Source organism: Mustela nigripes, chromosome 12 (assembly GCF_022355385.1).
Source record: "Mustela nigripes isolate SB6536 chromosome 12, MUSNIG.SB6536, whole genome shotgun sequence".
Taxonomy (NCBI): Eukaryota; Metazoa; Chordata; class Mammalia; order Carnivora; family Mustelidae; genus Mustela; species Mustela nigripes.
Window position 1 is genome coordinate 42,608,207 of NC_081568.1, and position 24,009 is coordinate 42,632,215.

At 46.1% G+C, this 24,009-nt stretch overlaps 1 protein-coding gene across 1 annotated transcript in view; it reads right to left on the reverse strand.

The window, feature by feature from the left end:
• FAT2 (FAT atypical cadherin 2) overlaps window positions 1-24,009 on the reverse strand; it is a 77,736-nt gene that overhangs the window by 33,527 nt on the left and 20,200 nt on the right. The window contains exons 2-10 of the mRNA XM_059417194.1: window positions 20,481-23,760; window positions 18,580-18,894; window positions 13,925-13,983; window positions 12,214-12,525; window positions 11,061-11,271; window positions 9,410-9,549; window positions 8,526-8,807; window positions 7,244-7,454; window positions 1,541-5,599 (exon numbers count right to left, since the gene is read on the reverse strand). Coding sequence (XP_059273177.1) covers window positions 1,541-5,599; window positions 7,244-7,454; window positions 8,526-8,807; window positions 9,410-9,549; window positions 11,061-11,271; window positions 12,214-12,525; window positions 13,925-13,983; window positions 18,580-18,894; window positions 20,481-23,739 — 8,848 coding nt within the window. The 5' untranslated portion in view covers window positions 23,740-23,760. The remainder of the gene's footprint in view (window positions 1-1,540; window positions 5,600-7,243; window positions 7,455-8,525; window positions 8,808-9,409; window positions 9,550-11,060; window positions 11,272-12,213; window positions 12,526-13,924; window positions 13,984-18,579; window positions 18,895-20,480; window positions 23,761-24,009) is intronic.

A 24,009-nucleotide genomic window follows, 5' to 3' on the forward strand; every position in this document is an offset into this window, starting at 1 on the left:
TCAAAGGCCTATTAAGTGGGATTATCACTGTGAGAAGCACCACTCTAAAATATGTAGCTGAGGTACAGGTTTCTTATTTTTTTTGTGCTTTGGGAAGACTGGGGGAAGTTAAAAAAGAAGCATATTTCAATTTTATACAAAAACCTTCTTATATCTAGTATCTGTTCAACAATAGAGGAATGGGAAGTGATCAACAAAACTAAGCTCTCTGAGGTTTTCTTTTACCAATGAGGACACTGACTAAGTGGAGGTTCCCATGGATCACTAGGTTTGCTTCTGACTCATCTTTCCTTGACCCCAATCACTGATAGAGGAGATGGATTTATGAGATTCCAAGATTCCAGAGTTCTAAGACTCAACTATTCCAGGAATTGGTGATCTACTGACATTTATTCTATTACTCAGAGATGTTAAGACTTCGTGTTTTTCATAGTCTGATGTTATAAGATTCTATTTCCCTAAATTTCCATATTTCTAATGACACTGTTCCAGGATCTGTTTCTATAAGAGCCTATGATTCTTGGTTGGAACTTTACGTTCTTAATTTCCAGTCAGAGAGATGTGATAGCAGATGGAGCCACGTCTATAGGGATGGGATGACATGGCACCCGGGATAGGAGGAAAGGGACACTGAGAAGTAAAGAAACTCCTAGGATGCATGGGTGCCTGCCCTCGGCTCAGGTCATGATACCACCTGGGATTGAGTCTGGCATTGGGCTCCCTGTGCAGTGGGATTCTTCTTCTCCCTCTGCCCCAGCTTATGCTCTCTCTTTCTCTCTCTCTCTCTCTCTCTGACAAATAAATAAATAAAATCTTTTTAAAGAGAGAGAGAGAGAGAAGTAAAGAAAGTCTTTTTTGGCCACTGGCTAGCTGGTTCAGCCACTGGACAGGGGCTGAGGTAATTTAGGTTTGCAGTAAGTATCCACTGGGAAAAATAGTTCACAGGGTGTGGTTTTAATCACAGACCTGACTCAAGCCTGGAGTGTGACCTTGGTTGAGTTTCTGCCCCTATCTGTGTGTGAAATGAAGGATTTAGCTGGAATCATATCTATGGAAGGGTTTTTACTCTAACACTTAAGTCTTGTGATTGACTTAAGGAGTGTTTCTAGTATCCACAACTTGCTCTAGGTGGAATACACTCCACAAAAATGTCAACTGACAGAGTTTTCATGGATCACACCATTACTGATGTCTTCTCCATCCCCTAGAAGCTGAGACCGTTTACAGTATCTCCCTTCTATTCTGTCTACTCTGTCTAAAGAAATAAGAAATTCTCTCTATAAAACACTTTCCAATTTATAGGAGGCTCTCAAGAGCTTTTTCAAGTTAGATCTTACAAGCATCCTCGTAAGGTGAATGAGAACAGGGATGCAAAGTCTATAGATGAAGCAACTGAGGTCCTGGAAGGTTAATTGATCTATGCAAGGTCACATCGCTAATAGGTGACAGAGCCAGGACTTGAATCCATGTCTTAGGGCACCTCCTACTATACTTTTTTCAAAGTACTCCAGTGCTTCCATTCCAAGACAGTTATCCTTACCTGTGATATAGCAGGTGACCTGTCTGTTCTGCTCAGAGATATCAGCATCCAAGGTTTTAAGAGTGACCACAAGTTCACCAGGTTCATTGTTCTCAACCACAGATCCTCTGTAGTCTTCAGAAGCAAATTGGGGAGCGTTGTCATTCTCATCTGTAATGGAGACTTCAACAAGAACCTGAGAAGATAGCTGGATGGTCCTTCCATGGTCATAGGCCACCACATAAAAACGGTAGTTCTGGTGGGTCTCACAGTCAAGTTCCTGGAGTGTGGTGATCCAGCCAGTCTCACTGTCAATGGCAAAGAGCTCATGGATATTGCTACCAGGGTCCACTGGAAGCCTGTAGCTCACCTGGCCATCACTGCCAGTGTCCTCGTCATTGGCAGTCACTTGAATGACTGAGGTCCCCACTGGCATATTCTCAGTGAGAACAGCCTTATAGGGATCAGCCTCAAATATAGGCCTGTTATCATTGACATCTTTCACTTGGATATTGACAGAGACCAAGGAAACCAAGTGAGTATCATTATGGGGACAATGTGCCATTAAATCAATCTGGTACCATTTGGTGGACTCATAGTCCATGGCCTTTCTCACCTTTAGAACTCCTGTGTTTCGGTCCAAGGAGAAGACACCATCCTTGTTGCTTTCTGGTGTAGTACCCTGCACTAGACTATAGATGACTGGATCTTGAGCAGCCATTGCTTTAACAGAACCAATTTCAGACCCTTCTGGAAGATCTTCAGATGCAGAGAAAGTATACAGAGGTTCAGAAAATTTGGGCAAGGATACTTCATTAGGAACCACCTGAAGTCGTAGCAGGACCAAAGAGTTCCAGTGAGGAGGGCCCCCATCTTGGGCTTTGATTTTTAAGTCAAAGGCACGATTTTCCAATCCCACCAAGCTCTCCTTCACCTTGACAATACCAGTAGTTGGGTTGACTTCAATGACTTCTTCATCCAAATCCTCCACTGAGTCCACTGAGTAGGTGACATCTGCATTCTGACCCTCATCTGCATCGTAGGCCAACACCTGAATAACTGGGGAATCTTTACTGACATTGGACTGAATGGACACTGTGTACTCAGATGCTTTAAATTGTGGAGGGTTGTCATTTTCATCTGTCAGGATGATCTTTACAGTGCAGAAGGCCACTCTTCCTCCTCCATCCTGAGCCATGACTTTAATAGCAATAACTCTCTCTGTTGAATTTTCCCGATCCAGTTTCTGCAGAGTGGTGATCTGGCCATTGGGGTTTATAGAAAACTTCTCACCTGCTAGTTTATTGATGATGGTATAATCTACAGTACCATAGGGACCACTGTCTTTATCTATGGCTAGCAACTCAATCACCTTTGTTCCCACCTTTGCATTCTCTGCTAATTCTGCCTCATAAACATGCTGCTGGAACTCTGGGCTGTACTTGTTGGCATTTGTAGTGTTGATATACACTGGCACAGTTGCCTGAAAGACCCCATCAGAAGCACCTACCCTCAAATTGTAAGAAGAGTCCAGGTTCTTTTTGCAAAGGTTAAACATAGAAATTATTCCTGATGAGCTGTTAATGGAGAAATGCCTGTCCTGATTGCCAGAAAGAATCAGGTACTCCAGATGGGAGGTGTCCCTGCTGTCAGGGTCAAGAGCTTGAACTTTAAGAACCAGGTGTCCACAGGTTGCCAGCTCACTGACATTGGCTTCATACTGAGGTTGCCTGAATTCTGGGGGGTTATCATTGATGTCAGATACATTAACAACCACAAGAGTTTCACCAGTGAGTGGGGGGTCTCCTCTATCCATGGCCCTGACCTTCACATGAAAGTGTTGTTGAGTTTCATAATCCAGCTCTTGAACTGTGGACATCTCCCCTGTGCTCCCGTTGATCTGGAAGAATTTGGAAATATCTGAACCATCCTCTACGATCTGATAGGAGACATCACGGTTCTTCCCTGAATCCTGGTCAGAAGCCAACAGTTGGATCACAGGAGTCTGAGCAGGCAAGCCTTCTGAGATTGAAGTAGTGTAGACCAATTGAGAAAAAGTGGGAGGATTATCATTGATGTCCTCCACCAGAACCTCCACCGTGGCCTCAGAAAATGACCCCAAAGCTGTGTCTGTGGCTCTGACTGTGAACACATGTTTGGTCTTAGACTCATAGTCCAAAGGGCCTGTTACTGTTAGAACTCCAGTCTTAAAGTCAGTGGTAAAGAGCATCAGGGGCTCTTCCTCCACAATGTTGTAAATGAGTCGGAGTCCCTCTGGACTTCGGGCCTGGGTGTGGAGAATTGGCGTATAGAGTGTGATATTTTCAGGCACTCTCACTTTGTAGTAAGGGCTCTGAAACAGTGGGTTGGATTTATTTCTCACGGTGACAAGTACCTCTTCCTCAGTCTGGAGGGATGGGGTTCCTCCATCCCGAGCAATGACTTTGAGGTGATACTTATTTAAAGCTTGATAGTCAAAAGGTTTCTTCAGTGATATGTCCCCAAGGTAAGGGTCTATTCGAAAATATGTGTAATCTTCTGCAAATGCATATGTTACAGCACCATTTACCCCCAAGTCCTGGTCAGTGGCAGACACCTGAAAGAGGACATCCCCTGGCTCTGTGCCATCTTGGATAATTGTGTAGTAGGGCAGGTGCTTAAATTGAGGGGGATTGTCATTGACATCCTCAACAGAGACTCTGACCAGAGCCTGAGCCACCCGCTGAGGGGTCCGATTGTCCCTCAATTCCACTGCCACCTCATAAGTGTCCTGCTCTTCTCTGTCAAACACCATACCTCTTGTCTGCAACACACCTGCTGATTTGACCATATGAAACATATCTGTGCCATTCAACAGGAAGTAGGAAAGAGTGTCATTCAAGTGATTGCCCTGGGCACCAAGAATCACCACTGCCTTTCTTTCTTGTAAATTCTCCTTCACTGTTGCCCTATAAACAATCTGATCAAACTGTAAACTTGTGTTAGGGGCTTGTGTCAAAAAAATTTTTACAAGAGCAGTATCTTGATACAGGCCATCAGAAGCCCTGATAGTGAGCTCTCTAGAGACCCCTAGGAAAGCAGGATTCAGTACAGATATACGACCTGTGATGGAATGGATGGCAACAGCTTCATCAGCATTGCCAGTTTTAATACTATAATTGACTTCTGAGTCATCATCGCTGGCCCGCACGATGAGGAGCTCCATACCCCGATGGATGGGCTTCACTACTGCTACTTCATATACATGGTCTGAGAACCTGGGAGGAGAGTCATTTACATCTCTGACATTGATGATGACCTGGACAGGCCTGGATGCAAATAAGATAGGGTTTCCTTGGTCATGGACGTAGACGCTGAATTGGAAAGAAGGCATGCTCTCATAATCCATCTCTGATATGATGATTAGGGTTCCCATGCTGGGATCAATTTTGAAAAACTTCAAAGCCTCTGGATCCAAAATTTCATAGACCAACAAGGAATTAGCTTCTTCATCACTGTCAGAAGCACGAATCACAAGGGGGTTGTTGTTTTCATCCATGACCATGCTGTACAGAGGAGCTGCTTCACTAACTTGGCCCACAAAAATGGACTTGAAGAACATGGGAGCATTGTCATTTTCATCAATGATGTAAACAAGAGCCATGACATCAGTAAATGCACCTGCCATATTGCTGCCTCGGATTTTCAGCTGATAAGATGAAATTTTCTCATGGTCCAGTTTCTTGTGGGTGGAAATGAGGCCAGAATACGAGTTCATGGAGAACACACCATCCTTGTTTCCCTCTCTTAATTCATAGGTAACTTCTGAGGAGCTTGTGGCTGATACAAGGAGGATTGGGGAGCCAACAGGGATTGATTCGGGGATCTCTACGAAGTACTCAGCTTTGGAGAAGATGGGGGCACTGCTCTCTGAGGGGTAGACATTAATGATCACTGTAGCCAGGTCATGCCACTGTGGGGAGCCTTGATCTTCTGCCTTGACTGTCAGACTATACCGGGCATGACTTGCCTGATCAAGTTTCCGGGCCAGAGTGATGGTGCCTAGCAGGGCATCAATGTTGAAGAAACCCTCGCTGTTCCCTGAAACAAAAGACAAGACAAACTGAAATTTGCCACATGTTCAAGATATACTTTCTAGATCAGTAAAAAGGCTATCACACAAAACTTGGACAGGAAAAACATCTACATCCCGTGTTACCGTGGATCTAGTTATGATGTAGTTTATAGGGAAGATACTTACTTTCTAAAATACCTTACATGGGGTACATAGTAAGTACTCTGTAAGTGGCAACTTAATGATCACTCAGTTTTGGGGTCACAACTTAAGCTGTGAACCAGAGCTGCAGAAGGTCTTGAAAGCAAAAAAAGGAAATGTATGCTTTGGAAGAAAAGCACACTCCACTCTATTTCAGTTGTGGCTTTTATAGGAGAGAATTAAAACACTACTCCGTCTGTTCCCCATATAGTCTATAGTGGGAAGATCCTTCCATGTCAGGTTTTGGGGTTGAGTGGCACAGAGTACCTCCATCAATGGGGTTGTCCATGAGATAAAATGAGGTAAAAGATGTGAGTGTGCTTTATAAATGGCAAAAAGAAAGCAACTAATGGGTTAGTATTACTGTTTTTCAGTGATGCATAGATTTCTGCCACATGGCAAGATATAACAATTCTGTTTCTTAAAAAAATGCAAAAGTTCTGATTTCTAGGAAGTATATAAGCAATAAATGAACATTATGCTCTGTGAGAGCATAAAACAAGTCACATTCACTATGTCCCTCCACATATCTAGCTCTATGGAGTATAAACTTTGTTAAAGATAATAATTATTACAGGGGCGCCTGGGTGGCTCAGTGGGTTAAGCCGCTGCCTTCGGCTCAGGTCATGATCTCAGGGTCCTGGGATCGAGTCCCGCATTGGACTCTCTGCTCAGCAGGGAGCCTGCTTCCTCCTCTCTCTCTGCCTGCCTCTCTGCCTACTTGTGATCTCTCTGTCAAATAAATAAATAAAATATTTTTTAAAATTTTTTTAAATAAAAAAAGATAATAATTATTACATATCATTAATTATGAATTATCAAACATTATAATTATCATTAATAATTAGTTGGATTCTCAATATTGTCATTTTTTGTTTCTTTGATTATGTATAATTAACACTTATCAATGATAGCAATAAACCCTTGGCATTCATATAATATTTTACAGTTTACAACATGTATTAACATATATCTTCTCTTTTAATCTTTAAAATCTTTCTGGGACAGGGAATATTGTTCCCATTTTTGAGAGGGGAAAACCGTATAACAGATACAAAAATGATACAGCCTTAACAGAAAATGTTACTCCTAAATGTAATTCCTAAAACTGTGCCATACATCTTATAAGGTATTTATAGGTCCTTTCTGTCATAAAGGCACAGGTACTACATTTTAAAATGTTGCATGGACTTCATAAGCATCCTTTATGAATGTGGTTATTGGTGAATTTATATAATATGTATATTAATTCTTCCATAACTTAAGTAGGCCCTTAGCTCTTATCCTTACCATCTTCAGAAATACATTAAGTTAGGTTATTATAATCCCAGAGAATGCTCTAGAAATGGTATTTGCCACAGTTTAGAGAACCTGGCATTTGATCTACTTGCAAATTCATGGCCCTGGGCCTTTTTCTTATTGCCAGAGACTCTTCCCTCACGCTCTGGACTCATGGCCAAGCCTCTCACCTTTGAGGAGGGAGTAGTGGACCTCAGCATTGGCTCCCCGGTCACCATCCATGGCTCGGACCTGGAGCAGCTCTGTGCCAGGGGCCGTGGTGTCAGGAACGCTTGCCTCATAGTGGAGCTGGGTGAAGTGGGGTGGGTGGAGGTTTCCATCCTCCACATAAATGGACACCCACACAAAGTTCCTCTTGATGGGCATCTCCTGGTCTCGGACCTATGGGCCCAAGGGGATAATGCCATGAGCAGCAAATGGAACGGGAGGAGGAAGGGTTAAATCACGGTCAATGTAATAGAATGCTGGTGGAAAATATATCTAATTGTAACTCTCTGTGTTCTTTTAAACTTTGCTCTCATTTATGCTCTTTTTTAAAAAATAAATTTGTAAATTAGTGATTATTGGGCTTAGCCATTTTCATGGATACTCCCACTCTAGGAGAAAGGCAGAAATAAGCACAGAAACAGTAATGTCCAAATTAGGTCTCAGAAACGATTAGTTCCTCGAGATGTTAACATGTTATGCAGGGGGGAGAAAATTCTAAGGGTGACTAAATTTAGGGGGCACTGAATTAAATGAAGTTAAAGTTTTCTTTGCTGTAGGATTTTTCAGAGCTTTTATTGTATATTTATGTGCTATTTATAAACTAGCACATAAAACCCTGCAACTTGAGCCAGGGAGGCTGGCTTTGATTCTGGTTCCATCATAAAGAACTGTATGATGGTGAGCAAGTTTTTGTACCTCTGTGGGCCTCAGGTGTAAGATGAGAGAAGTGCGCCGGGTCAGGGCTGAGACCCAGTGAGACACATGAGGCACACAGGGCGTAGGTTGAGGGAGGCTCCCTCTCAGGGTCACAAAATCGTAGGCACAGAACCCTGAAAGTGAGTCTTTCTTCCATGTTGTGCCCTGCACACCTCACTTCCTCACCCCAGTGCTTGCTGTGGGGGCTGGGGGACAGTCTCTGGTCTTTCCCACCTCCGACACGATGTCAGCCCCCATGTGGTCATGCAGTCATGGAGCAGGGAGAGAACTATTGGGGAGTATTTGGAGTGAGCCCAGAGAAAGCTGGGGTTGCATGTGCCTCCTTGGCAGCTCTCCCCTCTTCTTTACTCTAGGACATCCCTTATGGTAGGCGCCTCTGGTTGGCTATGAAATATCACATCTCATGTCACAGATCATCCCGGGCATCCGTACACATCAGGGGAAAGGGAACCTTCAGCATGCCTCTGTGTGTGCACCCCCACACATCCACATGCAAGTGCATCTTCCCGGATTTCTCAGGTTACTCACCATAACTGTCAGCGTGTGATGGGAGGGGCCCGAGCCCAAGTCCAACTTCCCCACCGTTACCAGGACACCACTGCTTGGGTCCAGCTGGAAGAGACTGGCACTTCCCGGGTCTTGGCTGCCATGTATGGTGTAGATGAGGCCCTTGCCCTTGTCTGGATCTGTGGCCTGAACTCGGAGGAGCTCCACCCCAGGAAGTGTGTCCTGGGGAACTCTGACTTCATAATGAGCCTCCAGAAACTGAGGCCGATGGTGGTTAATATTGGCGATCATGAAGATGTAGACCTAGGGAGGAGAATGAGAGAGAAGGTAGACCGTAAGCTCTAGGAACTTGTCTTTCTGTCTGGTTCTTCACCATATCATCTGGGCCTAGTGTAGTGCCTGGCACACAGCTGTCACTCTATAAATATTTGTTGAATGAATGATAGGGTTTCAAAATCACAAAGCTTTGAAATAACATGCAGTCTAGTGGTTTTCAGAAAACAAAATTCTGGTTCAAAGGGCTTTTTTCTTCAAGTGAAATTTTTTATGAAATTCCAACACCTGAAATAAGTAAAATTCAGGCTGAAGCCATAGTAGAAATCCAGGAACCCACTGACCATCATCTCTCATACCCATGGTAGCCCCTATAGAACTCTATCTTAAATTGAAAACTGCTCATTTAGACAAAGCCCTTCATTACACAGAGATCCACAGTGGAAACGAGAATTGTCCCAAGAGCACAAAGTAGAAAGTGTATCAGGTAAGACTGGAGGGCAAAAACTTGATTCCAAATTCAGTGCCCTCTGAGATACACCACATCCACTGCAAGCCCTCCGTAGCTTCATCCCAACCAAGGAGGCCTCCCATCCGCTCTCAGCTCAGGGATCCCTGGGGAGGCTTCTCACCTGAGTGGCAATGGTGTGGGACCCATCGGTCACCTCCACAGTCAAGTTATAGTTCGACCTCCTCCTTGTGTCCAGAGGCTTGGCAATGACAATGCTGCCTGTGGTCTTCTCAATATCAAAGTCCATGTCCTTGTCACCACCTGGAGTGGGAGCAGGGGGGAAAGCATGCACCCTCAGTGATGGTGGCAGTGGTAGTGCCCAGGGACTTGGCCGGCAGATTGACAGGAGGTGGTAGTAGGTCCTGTCAAGTTATTGTCCAATTTTTTAAGATCTAAGTGATGATACAGAAAAATGTAAGTATATAAGGACAAACTAGTGCCAGAGGACATCCAGTGTTTTCCATAGAATGTGTTCTGCTGCCGGGACTGAAGCGGGCAGGAGTACTGGAGCTCTACCTCATGGCTTATAGGACAGTCTACAGAGTCTAAATGAAAGAATGAAAGAATGAAACTAACTCTGTTCAACAAGAGGGAATTGATTTCATAAACTATATGAATCTAAAATATAGAATTAACATACAACTATTTAAATGTCTACTAAATAGAAATATGTTTAGTGGCATGGAAATATATTCACCTTATATTTTAAAAGGTTATAAAAGAATACTTTAATATAATCCTAAATGCGTGTATGTGTGTGTGTGTATAAAGAAAAATGACTAAACAGAAAGACATCAACATTTTGGCTGTGGATTATCTTCTGACTGGTGGGATTTTGAGTGATTTTAATTCTCTTCTCACCCTCATTGGTGTTTCCTTAATGATTTACGGAGTACATGTGTTAATTTTGTACAAAGGGGGAAAAAAGCCAAACAAGAATAGTGAGTCAGAATTGAAATTAGATCCAGGAGGTCAAAAGTTTTGGGACTGGTGTACATTTAATCTCTGAACCAGGCCGGGAATCTCTGTAAGAGGACTCCACAGTTCATGTGGTCCTGAAACCCTCAGGACCCTGGCTGGGTTTCAGAGAATCTATAAACCCTTATATTTGTGTGCAAACGTGTGTGTGTGCGTGCACATGCACATATTTCTGGGAAGAGGGCCTGAGCATTCATAAGATGCCCAAACAATTCATCAGAGTCCCAAAGGGGTCTGTGATTCTCCTCTCCCCAGATATTTTAATAAGTCTTCAAAGGAATTGCAGAGAAGACCATGAGAGCTTGGACCCAAGTGTCTCCTATAAAGAAAATGGACACTTCCCCATGACTGTGAGGATGGAACCTGGGATTAGAATACCGAGCATGGCCCCAGGGTACAGCAGTCCTCAGGCTCCTGGTGAATGATGTCAGCTCTACATGGATCTCACATTGAGGCAGGAGAGAAAACACAAGACTTGTGCTTTCTCCCAAGTCTCCCAGGCCCTTGGAGTAACTGAGGCTCTGACCAACTGTGGCCGGTGGGGGAGGGGGTCCCAGGGAGGCCATGGAGGCTCTCACTGAGATCATAGCTGGTGTGGAAGGCAAGTTTGGCAGAAGTGCTATTTCTGCTCACCCGCTGGCCCGGAGAATAAGGGAAGAGACAGTCACTACTCATAGCCAGAGAAGAGGCTGCCAGGGAGCATGACCTGAATGAGTGTGCTCAGAAGGACTAGGCTGTGCGCACCAGGGCTGGGCTATAAGGATGGGAGAGGCTGGCCCTCCTCGGGCTCTCACCAGAGATGTTGAACCAGAAGAGACCCGGTCGGCCCTCCACACTGATGACGCCCACCATGTGGTTCACGGGGTCAGTCTCCATGACTGTGAAGCTGTAGTGGGGCTCGTCAAAGGCCAATGGTATGGAGGAGGACCGGGGCTGGGGGATCCACTCGATGTGTAGCCGGACACTGGCTGAGAGTGGTGGCTGCCCACTGTCTGTTGCTTTGATCTGAAAAGAAGCCAAACCTGAAATTGAGGCTTTGTCTGCAGGGTTGGGGCCAAGAAATAAGAAGACCTGGGTGGTCAGCCAAGAGACAGAGCACCCTGTGACTGGTGGAGCTGGGCTTTTAGCCACTCATCCATCCATTCATTCATTCATTCAACCACGCAGTTGAAGGCTCACTGTGAACAGGCACCATGCTAGTTCCTACAGGCACAGTGGGGAACTAAACAAATAACCTGCGCCCAAGAACTTCATGCATAGTGAAAAAATATCAGAGCCACCATTAACTGAAGCCTTATTGCATGGTAATTCTCAAGCTGGCCTTGGCATATGGGGCCCTTCCTAAAAATCATATACATAAACTAAATAGAATTTATGGAGCTCTCACTAGTATCTGGCCCTGCTCTAAGAGCAATATGTGCTCTATCTAATTTCATTCTCATGACATTCCTGAGAGAGGTACCATTATATCTCCCTTTAGCAGGAGGAAATGCATTCAGCTGTCTGAGATCAGCCTGAATGTCCCTGTCCTAGCCACTTGTTATGTTGGCTTCCTACAAGGAAAATGTTCTTATCCCCATTTTGCAGATGATAAAACAAAGTTCAAAGAGGCTCAAGGACTTGTCCAAAGTCACACAGGTGTAAAAGGGCAGAGCTAGGCTTGGAACCCAGGCTTACAACCAAAGTCTAGGCTACCCTCACCAAAATCCTTACCTCTAAGAATAGAGCAGATTTCCCAGGCAAGAACCTTACTGCCTTCAAAGAGAAAGGCCCAGAATTCTGATGCTTTGGCTGATGTCAGGGCTCCCATTTCTCTCAGAGAAAGCCAGGGAAGGAAGTACCTACCTTCACCATGCCTGATGGCTGTTTCCCTTCTCCTGTATCCTCAAAAAATATCCTTTAGCAGATATGACAGTCCCCCCTCTGCGGCCTCCATCCCCTCCTCACCGTGAGGATGTTGTATTCTCCAGCTGTGAAGGTGCTGCTGGATGACACCATGCCTGTGGCTGGGTCGATACTGAAGCTCCCTTCATCACTCTCCTCGATGCTGTAGGTGACCCTGCCATTGAGACCCTCATCGGGGTCTGAAGCCACCAGCCTGTACACGGGCCCAGGGGTGGCTGGGCTCAGCCTCTCTGGAAGGCGGACATTGAAGAGCTTGTGCGAGAACACAGGGGGGTTGTCATTGACATCTAAGATGCGTACCACCACCCTGGAGGTGGACTTTAAGGAGGGCTCCCCGTTGTCCAGCACAGTCACCTAGGGACAGAATAGGGTATGAATCGCCAAATGCAAAGCATGAGTATGCATCTCCACCCACTGCAACCCTACCACCACCCCTCCCTTCGACGGCCTGAGAATAGTAGTCGGTCTGTTCGTTGGTATATGCTTATGATTTTTATTATTGTAACTTCACCTACTTGGAACCCAGCTCTCCAGTAATCTCACCCGCAGGAAAGCCAGAAAGAATTGGAAAAAAACAAAGCCACAGAGGCTCTAGAGAGAAGCTAGTGCTCTTTACTCAGGAGGCCCATGGGCCATTTTTTGGAGACCATTTACTTTTTATTTGCTTGTAATTCTCATGAGCTTTGTTCTCTGGTTTCCTTAAGCTACTGGAGGTTAGAAAAAAAAAACAAATGAGAAGATGTTTATGAAGGAGTGGGTGGTACCTTTTGAGTCAGACATGTGGACCGATGGATGAAATGAAATCCAGAGGGAGAGAAAAGGCACTAAGACAACTTCAGAATCAGGGGCTATTACATGTAAGGGCAAATCGTCCCACGCATCAATAGCCTCAAGGGCATCCTACAAGATAGGACATTTCCACTCTAAGTGGTTCTGAATTTTTTAAATATTTTGGTGTCTAAAGAGAAATACCTCTACTGAACTAGGGAGAATGCCTCCGTCCCAGAAGGCTATTTAGTAGCTGCTTACTAATATTACCTATTTCTGACAAAGGGAATGTGCAGACCTGGGAGCACAGAAGGCCAATTTATTTCAATTCTGCAGAAGAATGTGCGTCCCTCCCACCCGATGTTTTTATGACTGAAAGAGATGCCTGTTAATCAGTTACGGATGGCTCCAAAAGGGGTATAACTAGATTCCTTCCGATTTACTCCCCTCTTCTCTGATTTACTGACTCCTCCTGTTGGATTGGGCCCCAGGGATGTTTACGTGATTTTAGAAACATCCTAGAACCCACAGCTCTAGAGAACAAAGGTCTGGGTTTTCATCGGGGCTCAGCTACTGCCCTAGTACTTGACCTGGGGTGACTCTCTTTCTCTCTCTCTCTCTCTCTCTCATTGGCTATAGGGATGGGCTGGAAACCAGACTCAACAAGTACATAGCACGTGTGTACCACTCCCTCTTCCAGCACTCACTGCAGGCTTTACTAATCAATCAGTGCTTCCTGCCCAGTCCAGACATGGTTTCAGATTCCTTCCCTTCCCTGTGCTGGAGAGCCAGGGAAGCCCCTGAGAGTCGTGGCCACCAACCAGGGCAAGACTCAGCCTAAGAAACTCCTCCACCCTGAGCCCAGGGCCCTCGTCAGCCACAGTGCCTGGAGACACGCGTGTGGCCTCAGGGCCTGGCTCAGCTTCCGCTTGGACTCCTTCAGGAGGTTTTTGAATCCAGTGAATGAGTTCATACCATTACTCACCTCCAGGATATGTTCATCCTTGTTCTCCCTGTCCAGCTGCCGGGCGGTGGATAGGAGACCTGGGGGAGAGGTGGAAAGATGGAGGCCTGAGCAAAGGGCTCCCCAGGCCACTTTCTCGGGAGTGAGTTTGCAGATACATCAAATCCTAGGGCAGAATTTTTCTGGTCTTTGGAGAAAAGGACATTACCGAGGAATGGGACTCTGGAGAAGAAAGGGAGGTGAAGAAGTGGGAGAGCACAGCAGAGATCATGGGATCAGTGGAGGTTCCCACCTATGTCCTGCTTTCACCGTTAGTAGGAATGCTGTGTGCAAGGTACTGTGGTGGGAAGGGGAAGCAGCTTGTATCCTCTGGGCTCCTCTCAGCTTGCCTGTAAATTAAGGAAGGTGGATTTGGTTATCTGTAAGTCTAGTTTTAATTTTCTGAGTCACTACGGCTATAAATTGAGGGCACCTGAAGCCACAAAGGAGAGAAGGTTCTCTGCAGTCATCAGGGAAGTCAAGATGGAGGTTATGCAAGAGGGGCATCCAAGCCCACAGACAGAGTGGTCAGGGCTGGATAGGGAAGGTCTCTTAAGAGAAAGCAGAGCAGATAGAGGTCAGGGGGTCATCTGAAATTTTCAGTAAGTTTTTTTCTCTTGTTTAGGCAGTTAAATGATGGAGTACTGAAGTGTGGGGAGGTGGGCTCAGGGAGGAGAGGGGAGGGGGGTTGGTGTTGGGGTGGAGCCTCCAGTGCCGGAAATGGGATGGACCTCTGTTAGGGAAGTGTTCTTGCCTTTTGCAGTAGAACCGAGTCACCAGTAGAACCAAACTCCCTCTCTCCTCAGAGCAGTCTCCTCAGGACTCTTTATTCCCTGCTGCGGGCAGACATGGGGGCAGGGGAGCAGAGAAGGTTTCTGGAAAGCCCCACAGCCAGAGGCTCTTCCAGTCAGGGAAGGAAGACACATTCCGCTGGGACAGTGTGACTGTTGTCCCAGATGACCCAATCCAGCTTATCCCCAAGATGAGGGGCCTGACAAGGAAAGACCCAGGATCTAGAGGGCCCCGAGAAATAGTGCAGGAACGAGAGGGCCTCAGCTGGTAAACCTTCCCTCTGGCTCCGTGCTGGCTTTCCTCCCTGTACCTTCTCTCTCTCCATTCCCTCCGTCCCTTTCCTTTCTGTCTCTCTCTCTCTCTGTTTCTCCCTCATCATCCTCCTCCTCTTTCCCTTACCCCTCTCTGCCGCTCTCCCTTCCCCTGTTTACCTCTCTGAATCTCACACAGTTTTTCTCTGTCACTCTGATTTTTCTTCTTTCTCTCCTTTCTCTCACCGCCACATCCCCTGACCTTCTAAGAGCCAGTGTCCCTGTAATTGCTGCCTGTGGCTTCTGGGTCATTGCCTCTGTTGTCAGCCTCATCCCCCTCTCTGAGGTCAGTGTCTGGATTCCCAGGAAGCACCATGTGGAATGAGGACATGGCAGAGCCACCCACAGGGCTGTGTGAGGGCCAGCTGAGTGCCCTTCCTGGCATGAGGTAGGCTTCATCATTTCTCCTCTCCAAACAGATGTTTCCCATCACCCATCTCAGGCCCATCTTTGATTTTTCCTCATCCAATGATTTTCCAACCACTGTCAATTCCTCTTCTGATGGATTCCAGATTCTTCTACACCATTCACCTGGCCCACCACCATCTAGGTCTTACCCCAACCACTGCCCAGCTCCCTTTCCCTCAGGATCCTAACAGCCAACACTCTTGGAGCTCCTGTGTGTTGTTCTTCCAAGCTCTTTCTCTCTCTCTCTCTCTCTCAATTAACTCGTCTAATCTTCACAACCAGTCGGGAGGGGGCCGTTATCCTCTGCACTTGACTGGTGGGAAAACTCAGGCAAAGAGCAGCTGAGTAACTGTCCCAAGATCTTACAGTGAGTAAGTGGGGGAATGGGATTTGCCTTTAGACAAGTGACCTATTTACTGGCTCATCCTCCCTACTGGCAATTGCTTTGATGGCTCTCCCTGCCCAGGGGTCCTCGCAGACTGCTGCCTGTCAGTCCTCCCCCACCTTCCACTCAGCATGCCCACCCCCGCTTCATGCAGCCATTGCTACTGCACCACACCGAGCATCTCCCTCTCTCCTCTGAGCAGTCACGGCACCATGTCTACACATATTTTACAACAGGGCTCCTTTGCACTGGCTCCTTCAGTTTTTTATACCCAGATCTTCATGCTCATGATGGGTGGAATGCCTGAAACTGTGTTTCCTTATCTTCACATTTCAACATAGCACATAGTTTAAATGCTTCATAAGGACAGACACCTTTAAACATTTGCAGAACAAATGTGTGAAACTCTCACTTCCCTAGAGATTGTAGATGCCGGCAGAGATTCATTCATTTCTGTCTTATTTGTTGAGGTCCTACTGTGTGCCAGGCACTGACGATATTATAGAGGGCAAAAACAGTCAAGGTTCCTTTTCTAGAAAGCCTTTGATGTTTAGTGGAGGACGGGGATAATTAATGGAATAATCACACAAATGAACATAATGTTGTATGTGATAAGTGTTTAAAGAAGAAAGGGGGTGGATGATGCTAGGAGATGTAGTGGCAGGAAAAACTCCTCTCCAGAAAGAACAGCTGGGCTAGGATCTGAGAGAAGAACAGAAGTTAGCCAGACAAAAAGAGAGGAGAACAAACTTCTGGAAGAAAGTACAACATGAGCAAAGACCATGTGGACTGAAATAGGTCACATGGTTGAAACCAGAGTGTGGCAGGGTGAGAAAGGCAGGATAAAGCCCAAAAGGTCAGCATGGGCCATGTCAGACCCAAGTGTGTGAGACATGTTAGGATCTGACTTTATCTTAAAAATGTAGGGAAACCATCCAAGGTATCCAAGCAAGGAAGTGGGACAATATAATGGTGGTAAGAAGGGTGGACTGGGGGCTCCATTGTCGACTTAATTATTTTATTTTTAAATGTTCCTGCTGGTTAAAATTTCTTCTCTTCAACTGCAGGAAGACTAAGAACATCTCTGCTCTCTAGGGCATTTTGCCAGAGCCTGTGTCAAGGAACTGTTGACAGTAAACAGAGTAGGGATTTGGAAGATGTTGACAAGCCAGTGCCTTAGGTGAGAGATCTCTTCTTTCTTCTGAAAGGGGAGGGGCAGGATGGGCCCAGGTAGAGAGCCAACTTGGGCCTATTTTCCAGGGTGAAATGGTCCTTCTAAAAGGACTAATCCATTCCCGGAGGTCAAAAGTTAATGTCTCTGTGCAAAGACACTCGTCCTCCAGCACTGTCTGTCCCAGGACTTCCAGGCTCATGCTCCCCTTTGTTTCCTTTTGTCTGAAAGATGGGAGACTAGTTTTCTCCCTTTCCACCTCCTCCAAGGTTCTGTCCTTCCAAGAGTCAATTATTGGAGGGACACCTGGGTGGCTCAGTCTGTTGAACATCTGACTCTTAATTTTGGCTCAGATCAGGATCTCAGAGTCATGGGATGGAGCCCTAAGTTGAGCTCTGTGCTCAGCAGGGAGTTTGCTTGAGATTCTCTCTCTCTCTTTCCCTCTCTCCCCTCCTTGGCCCCTCCTGTGCTCGCTCTCTCTCTCTCAAATAAATAAATAAATCTTTAAAAATAAAAAAGTGAATTGTTGCAGCCAGAGAATAGGATCTTGGGTTCATAGGAGAAAGCATCAGCCTCCTCTGTTATAGGATTTTTGTTCATCCTCTAGGAGAAAGATGTGGCCTTAAAGATACATCCAGAGTAGTGAGAACTAGCTCCCAAATTCCAACACCAACAGGAGCCGGGCAGATAGCATAGATTCAGGGAGCAGGCTGGGAATAGTACAATAGGGAGTGAGGCAACTGTGGGGACAGGAGGACATGCACCTGATCTGCACTGGAAGCTGCTGTTGGCTCCAGCCAGTTGCAGCCCTGTGCAAATATGGGGTCAGTGTGGCCAGATGGCCTGGTTGTTTTTTTTTTTTGTTTGTTTGTTTGTTTGTTTTTATGAACAACCAGAAATATGGCATGTTTTATGGAATTTTCTAATTTTTAAGTGTTGGCAACAACTTGAAAAGTCATTGCTTAAAACTTGCACAGGCCAAATAAAACACCTCTGTGAGCTCTGACTGGCTCACTGCTACAAGCTTATGACCTGTGGATTCCTCTAAACCATCCACTGTCCTTGTCCCAGTGGCCTTGAGCCAAGGATAGGTGTTTGTGAGACAGTTGACTCTTGCTGAAGTGGCCCTTCATTGCCACCACTTTGTGGGCAGGCTTGAGATCAGTTTAGAACGAGGGTTAAGAGATTCAGTCTGTGGCTGTGACTCAGGGAAGGGGTGGGTTTGGGAACACTCACAGATCTGAAATATCCCAGCTTGACCACCAGGCAAGCTGCTTAGCTTCCCTAAGCCCCAAGGAAAGAAATCCAACATATTCGTATTTTCCCAGAGACACAGACTTAGTAGAGCAGTAATTCTCAAACTTAGTACACGTAAGAATCCCCTAGATATTTTGTTAAATAAAGTACAGATTTCTGGGCCCCGCCCTGTGTTCTGAGTCAGTAGGTGTAATGTGGGGCCTCAGAATTTGAGTTCCTAAAGAGTTCAATGGTGATGCTGCTGGTCTAGGACCAAACTTTGAAAAGCACTGTGGTAGAGATCACGATTCACCCAGATTTCTGAGGTCCTTACCTGTGAGAGGGTGAATTGCGAAGAATCCCATGTTGTTCCCACTGGTGATGTTAAAGGTCAGCTTTCCTTTGGAGCTGGAGTCCGGGTCCTGGGCATCCAGCTGAAGCACAGAAGTATGCAAGGGTGCATCCTCCCGGACAGAGGGGTAGAACACGGGCCTGGACATCTGGGGTGGGTTGTCGTTGACATCCGTAACCTCAATGTAGACTTCAGTTACAGAAGAGAGAGGCATGGAACCCCTATCCACTGCCAGCACTGTCAGCCAATAGCAGGACACAAATTCTCGGTCCAGGGGTGCCAGAGTCTGAATCATACCTAGGGACAGTTGATCACCAAACCCAAAATATTTTAGATCTCACAGTAGTTTTAGAAATCACCTTACTTAATAGTCCCCCAACAGTACTATGGAAATAGAAATTCCACAAGAAAAGGGGACTGCTGCCAAGGTCACGTAGGAGCTGCTGAGTCAAACAGGGGACTTCATATCCTTTTGCAGAGGCTCTCGGAGCCTTTCTTTGCTAAAATAGGCCCATGGAAATTGTCCTTAAACCAGTTCCTTCAAGTCTCAGGTATTATAGGTGTCAATTTAAGAGTTAAAGATTTGATGAATAAACGGCTGTCCCCCGTTCCAGCATCTTAATGATTTCAGAATCTTCATTAGTTCACTCATTTCACAAATTGCTTCCTTACAGGCCAGCACTGTTCTAGAGGTCCATGGTCCAATAGTAAGCAAAAGAGGCTTACACCCTATGTTCTCATGGGTCACACTCAGCTGGAAGGACTTGTGAGAGGACAGGGCCCAGGTCCACAGCCATAGCAGGTCCGAACTGAAGGTGGGGAGTTGAGGCCCAGAGAAAGAATATGATTTGATCAAGATCATGTAGCAAGTGGACAGAAGAGCTGGCTCTGTCACTGAATCTCAGTCTAATGCTCTTTCTACCACCTCACCCTACCCTTCACCCTGGAAATAAACTGCCCATCAGATTGTAAGCTCCGAGGCCATTGGCCTCGCCAATGACCCACCTTCATTCACCTGGGATCTCCCCTAAAGTGCCTATGTCCAGAACCTCAAAAGCAGAGGGTGCTTGCCAGTATTTGTTGAACTGTACTTATTTTCTATGAAGCTTAAAAGGAATAACTAAGTTGGTGCCACCTTTTTGGAGGGCAATTTGGAATTATCTATTAACACTGAAGATATGCATTATCCACTGACCCAGCAACTGCATTTTTAAGAGATTTTCCTGTAGAGATTCATGCATATGAGCAAAAGTATACGATCAAAGATATGACATCTATATGATATAATAAAATGCAGCTATTAAAAAAGAAAGGGAAATATATGCATTGAGATAGGAGATATTCTGGTGTAATGTTATGGAGGAAAAAAGTATTGCAGACTTAGTGTCTTTTGTATTCTTTTCTCTTACAACAAAATAAGCAGTGATGATAAATTTATAAGATTATAGACCAAATTATTAATAAAGATTAAATCTGGGGAGGTGAGGCACAAAAAAATACATTCATTTTAAAATTATATATAAAAATTTATAACCATGATACATTACCTCTATAGGCATATACATACAATATGTTATATATAATAGTTATATATAATATGTACTGTGTAATATATGTATGTATATAAATGTATACACAGATGCCAATGAGATGGGTGATTTGACTTCAATGGATACACACACACACACACACACATACACACATACACACAAACATCTCCAGTATGATAAAGACAAATTTAAAATAAAAGGGACAAAAAGGAGAGTCCCTATTTATTGCCTTTCTTTCTAGCCTGCAGCCTGCCTTCTTTCAGGACAGCCCCTGATCTTTTTAGGCCATTGTCTCCCAGCACCTGGCATTCCCATCCACCCCACTTTCAGTACCTGTGTCTTGGTTGATGCTAAAGGCTGCAAGACTGGTGCCAGCCCTCAGGAAGTACTGGAGCTCCCCATCCAAGCCACTGTCATCATCGTGGGCAGTCACTACCATCACCTGGGTACCCGAGGGGCTATTTTCCTGCACTTGGCCCTGGTGCACAAAGGAGGCAAAGCGAGGAGGGTGGAGATTCTCATTCACATCCAGGACTATCACTTCCACGTGGCAGAGGGTCCTGCGGGCCAGGGGCCTCCCACTGTCACTGGCCCACAAACTCAGATTGTATCCAGCCCGCCTCTCAAAATCCAGCTCTCTCTCCAGACTGAGTGCGCCGGTCATCGGGTCCACATGGAAGGTCCCATGGGCATCATCCAACAGGACGTAACGCACTTCTCCCGCAGGGCCCACGTCAGGATCAGAGGCATCCAGAAATGTTAGAATAGTTCCTGGAGGCATATCCTCCGGGACTTTCAGACTGCTGAGTTCTGTGATGCATTGAGGAGAGTTGTCATTGGCATCTTCTAATGTGATTATCAGGTCAGTGACAGAGAAGAGCTGGTGGCCCTTCCCGGGCTGATCCCTGGCCTCCACCTTGAGTATATATTGTGGCTCTGATTCCCGGTCTAGGTGTCCTGTGACAGCCAGTTCCCCAGTGAGAGGATGAAGGGCGAACTTCTCTGTGGGGCTTAGCAGGGTGTAGCGAACCCTCCCATTGTCATCTGAGTCAGCATCTTTTGCTTTCAACTCTGCAATTGTGGTTCCAACTTCTGTATCCTCTGAGATGGTTATCTGGTACCCACCAGGAGGAAATCTGGGTGCATTGTCATTCCAGTCTTTCACATTCACCGTCAGCAGCTTCCAGGATGACTTCTGGGGAGTGCCCAGGTCATACACTGTTACATTGAGGATGTAGAAACTGGTGGCTTCATAGTCCAGAGGGGCAGCTACAGTGAGCATGCCTGTCTCCAGCTCCATGTCAAAGCAGCCCTCATCATTGCCATCTGCAATCACATAGACCAGTTTGCCATTATAGCCAGTATCAGGGTCAATGGCTGCCAGGCGGGCCAGGGAGGTATTGACAGGAACCCGCTCAAGGATGTCAATGGACTGTGGGAAATGGTCCTCAAACTGGGGGGTATGGTGATTGATCTGATATGCACTTAAGGAAATGAAGTCCCCATCATTGGAGTCCTGATTCTGAAACCCAACAGAATGGAGGATGGTCTTTGTGAAATGTGTCAGTACTCCTGTTTTATCACATGTTATAGGGACTTCGAAACGAGGGTCTTTTACTACAGTAACATTCAAAGTTGTGGGCGAGGCATAGTGTTTCCCGTCTGAGGCTGTAATTTTCAGGAAATAGTTGCTGGGTTGACCTGTAGTATGATTCATAAAAGAGCGTTTGAGCGATATCACTCCAGAGAAATGATTTAGATCAAAATACTGTAGTTCATTGCCTGACACAAACTCATATTTTAGGTTCTGAAGCTCATCCACATCTATAGCTGACACGGTCATTACAGATTTTCCTACTGGCCAGTCTTCACGGATAGACCCAGTGCAGTTGACTTGCTCAAACATAGGCTTGTTGTCGTTCAAGTTCTTGAGCCTAAGAGATATAGACACTTCCTTTTCTTGGCGAAATGGGGACCCCCAGTCTGATGCCCGTACCCGGAAGGTATAAATTCTTTTCATGAGCTCATAGTCCATGGGTTTGGAGGTGGAGATGATCCCCAGGTAAGGGTCAATAGAAAAGGGCACAGCTTTTGGACGAGTGATGGAATAGGTGACATATCCATTCTCTCCATGATCCTTGTCTGTGGCACTAACCGTCAAAATGCTGGTGCCTGGTGGGATGTTCTCATCAAAGGTACCATCATAGGAGGACCTGTTGAAGATGGGGGCATGGTTGTTACAGTCCACAATATCGATGACCACAGTGGTGGAGGCCAGGCCTGGTGAGGTTCTGATGTGCAGCTGGTAGTGGGCTCGGTCATGGAAGTCCAAGAGCTTTGTGGTGGTGATGAGTCCAGTGCGAGCATTAAGTCTAAACCCCACATTCTCTGAGGATGGCTTTAGAACATACTGCAGGTTGGGAAAAGCTCGGGTTACCTTCACCATCACCACGCGGCTCCCAGGAGGGGAGACCTCACTAAGCCGCACTCTGTAAACAGCCTTCTCGAATTTAAGGGAAGCCAGTTTGGAAGGTGGTAGGTGAAAGCCCCTGATCTGGGAATAAAAAGAAGGTCTGCTCCCACTCCTGGCCTGTAGGCTGAGGTTGAATCCATGAAGGTGCTCCAGCCAGTTGATGTCTTTGACCGACACCAAACTGAACTCATTACTGCGGGTGTAAGACTTGATGGCTTTGAAGTACTTTCCAGGGTCACCACCAACAATTTCCAAGGAGTCCACTTCAGCACCTGAGCTGTTTGCGTCTACCATCACAGTGGCATAGGTGGTATCTTCTCTGCTGTCTGGCGGAGCCACCACCACTGAGATGATGGCTGGGGGTTTCCTGAGGACAGGCTCCACATGGATGACGAGTGCAGCCAGATTACCAAAGCCATTGCCCTCTGAGATTTTCCTCATGCGGTCCACAGCCAGCACCTGGAGCTCATACCTCCCTCGCCAGGTGACATTGAGCTTCCCAGCCAAGGTGACCACACCACTGGTGGGATGGATGGCAAACATCTCTGACCTCGTGTTAAAGGCATAATAGAACTGGGCATTCTGGCCCAGATCAGCATCTGTGGCAGTCACCTTACAGATGGGGCTCTTGAGGGACATGTCCTCAGAGATGGTGACTCGGTATGAGGGTGGGGAGAAGAGGGGCTTCAGGTCATTCTGGTCCAGGATGTGGACCACCACACGGGTCAAAGCTTCTAACTCCAAGGTCTTCTCTGTGGCCTGGATGATGAGGGTGTAGCTGTCTCGCACCTCCCTGTTCAGGAGGGCTGTGTTGCTGCTCTTTGTCCTTATTCTCAGAAAGCAGAAGTTGCCCACCACATATTCCTCTGTTTTAAACACATTGGCCACATCCCCAGAGATAATCCGGTATCTCACTGCCCATTGGGGCTCAGCCAAGTAAATGCCCATTTTCACAGAGCTTTCTACGTAGGTCTTGGGGGCAGAGTTTTCGTAGATGGTTGCATTATAGAGAGTGTGTGTGAAGCGCCAGGTGGAGGAGGAGACAAGCCCTTCTCGGGGCTTCTCACAGGTTGTACAATGGAGCAAGAAAATGACAAAGCCCAAGAAGGCAATAATCATGATGGAAAAACTCCCGAAGCCCTAGGTTTAAAAAAAAAAAAAAAAAAAAAAAAGGGAAGGGTGTAAGTTAGGAAAGAAATGGCTCCTACTGCTGTGGTTCTTAGCTGGGGTGATTTTGTCCCTCAGGGCACACCTGACCATGTCTGAAGATGTTTTCCACTCTCCCAGCTTGTGGGGGAGGGGGAGCTACTGACATCTAGTGGATAGAGGTTGGGGTGCTGCTAAACATCTTACATTGCATAGGACGGCCCCCCAACGACAAAAAAATGT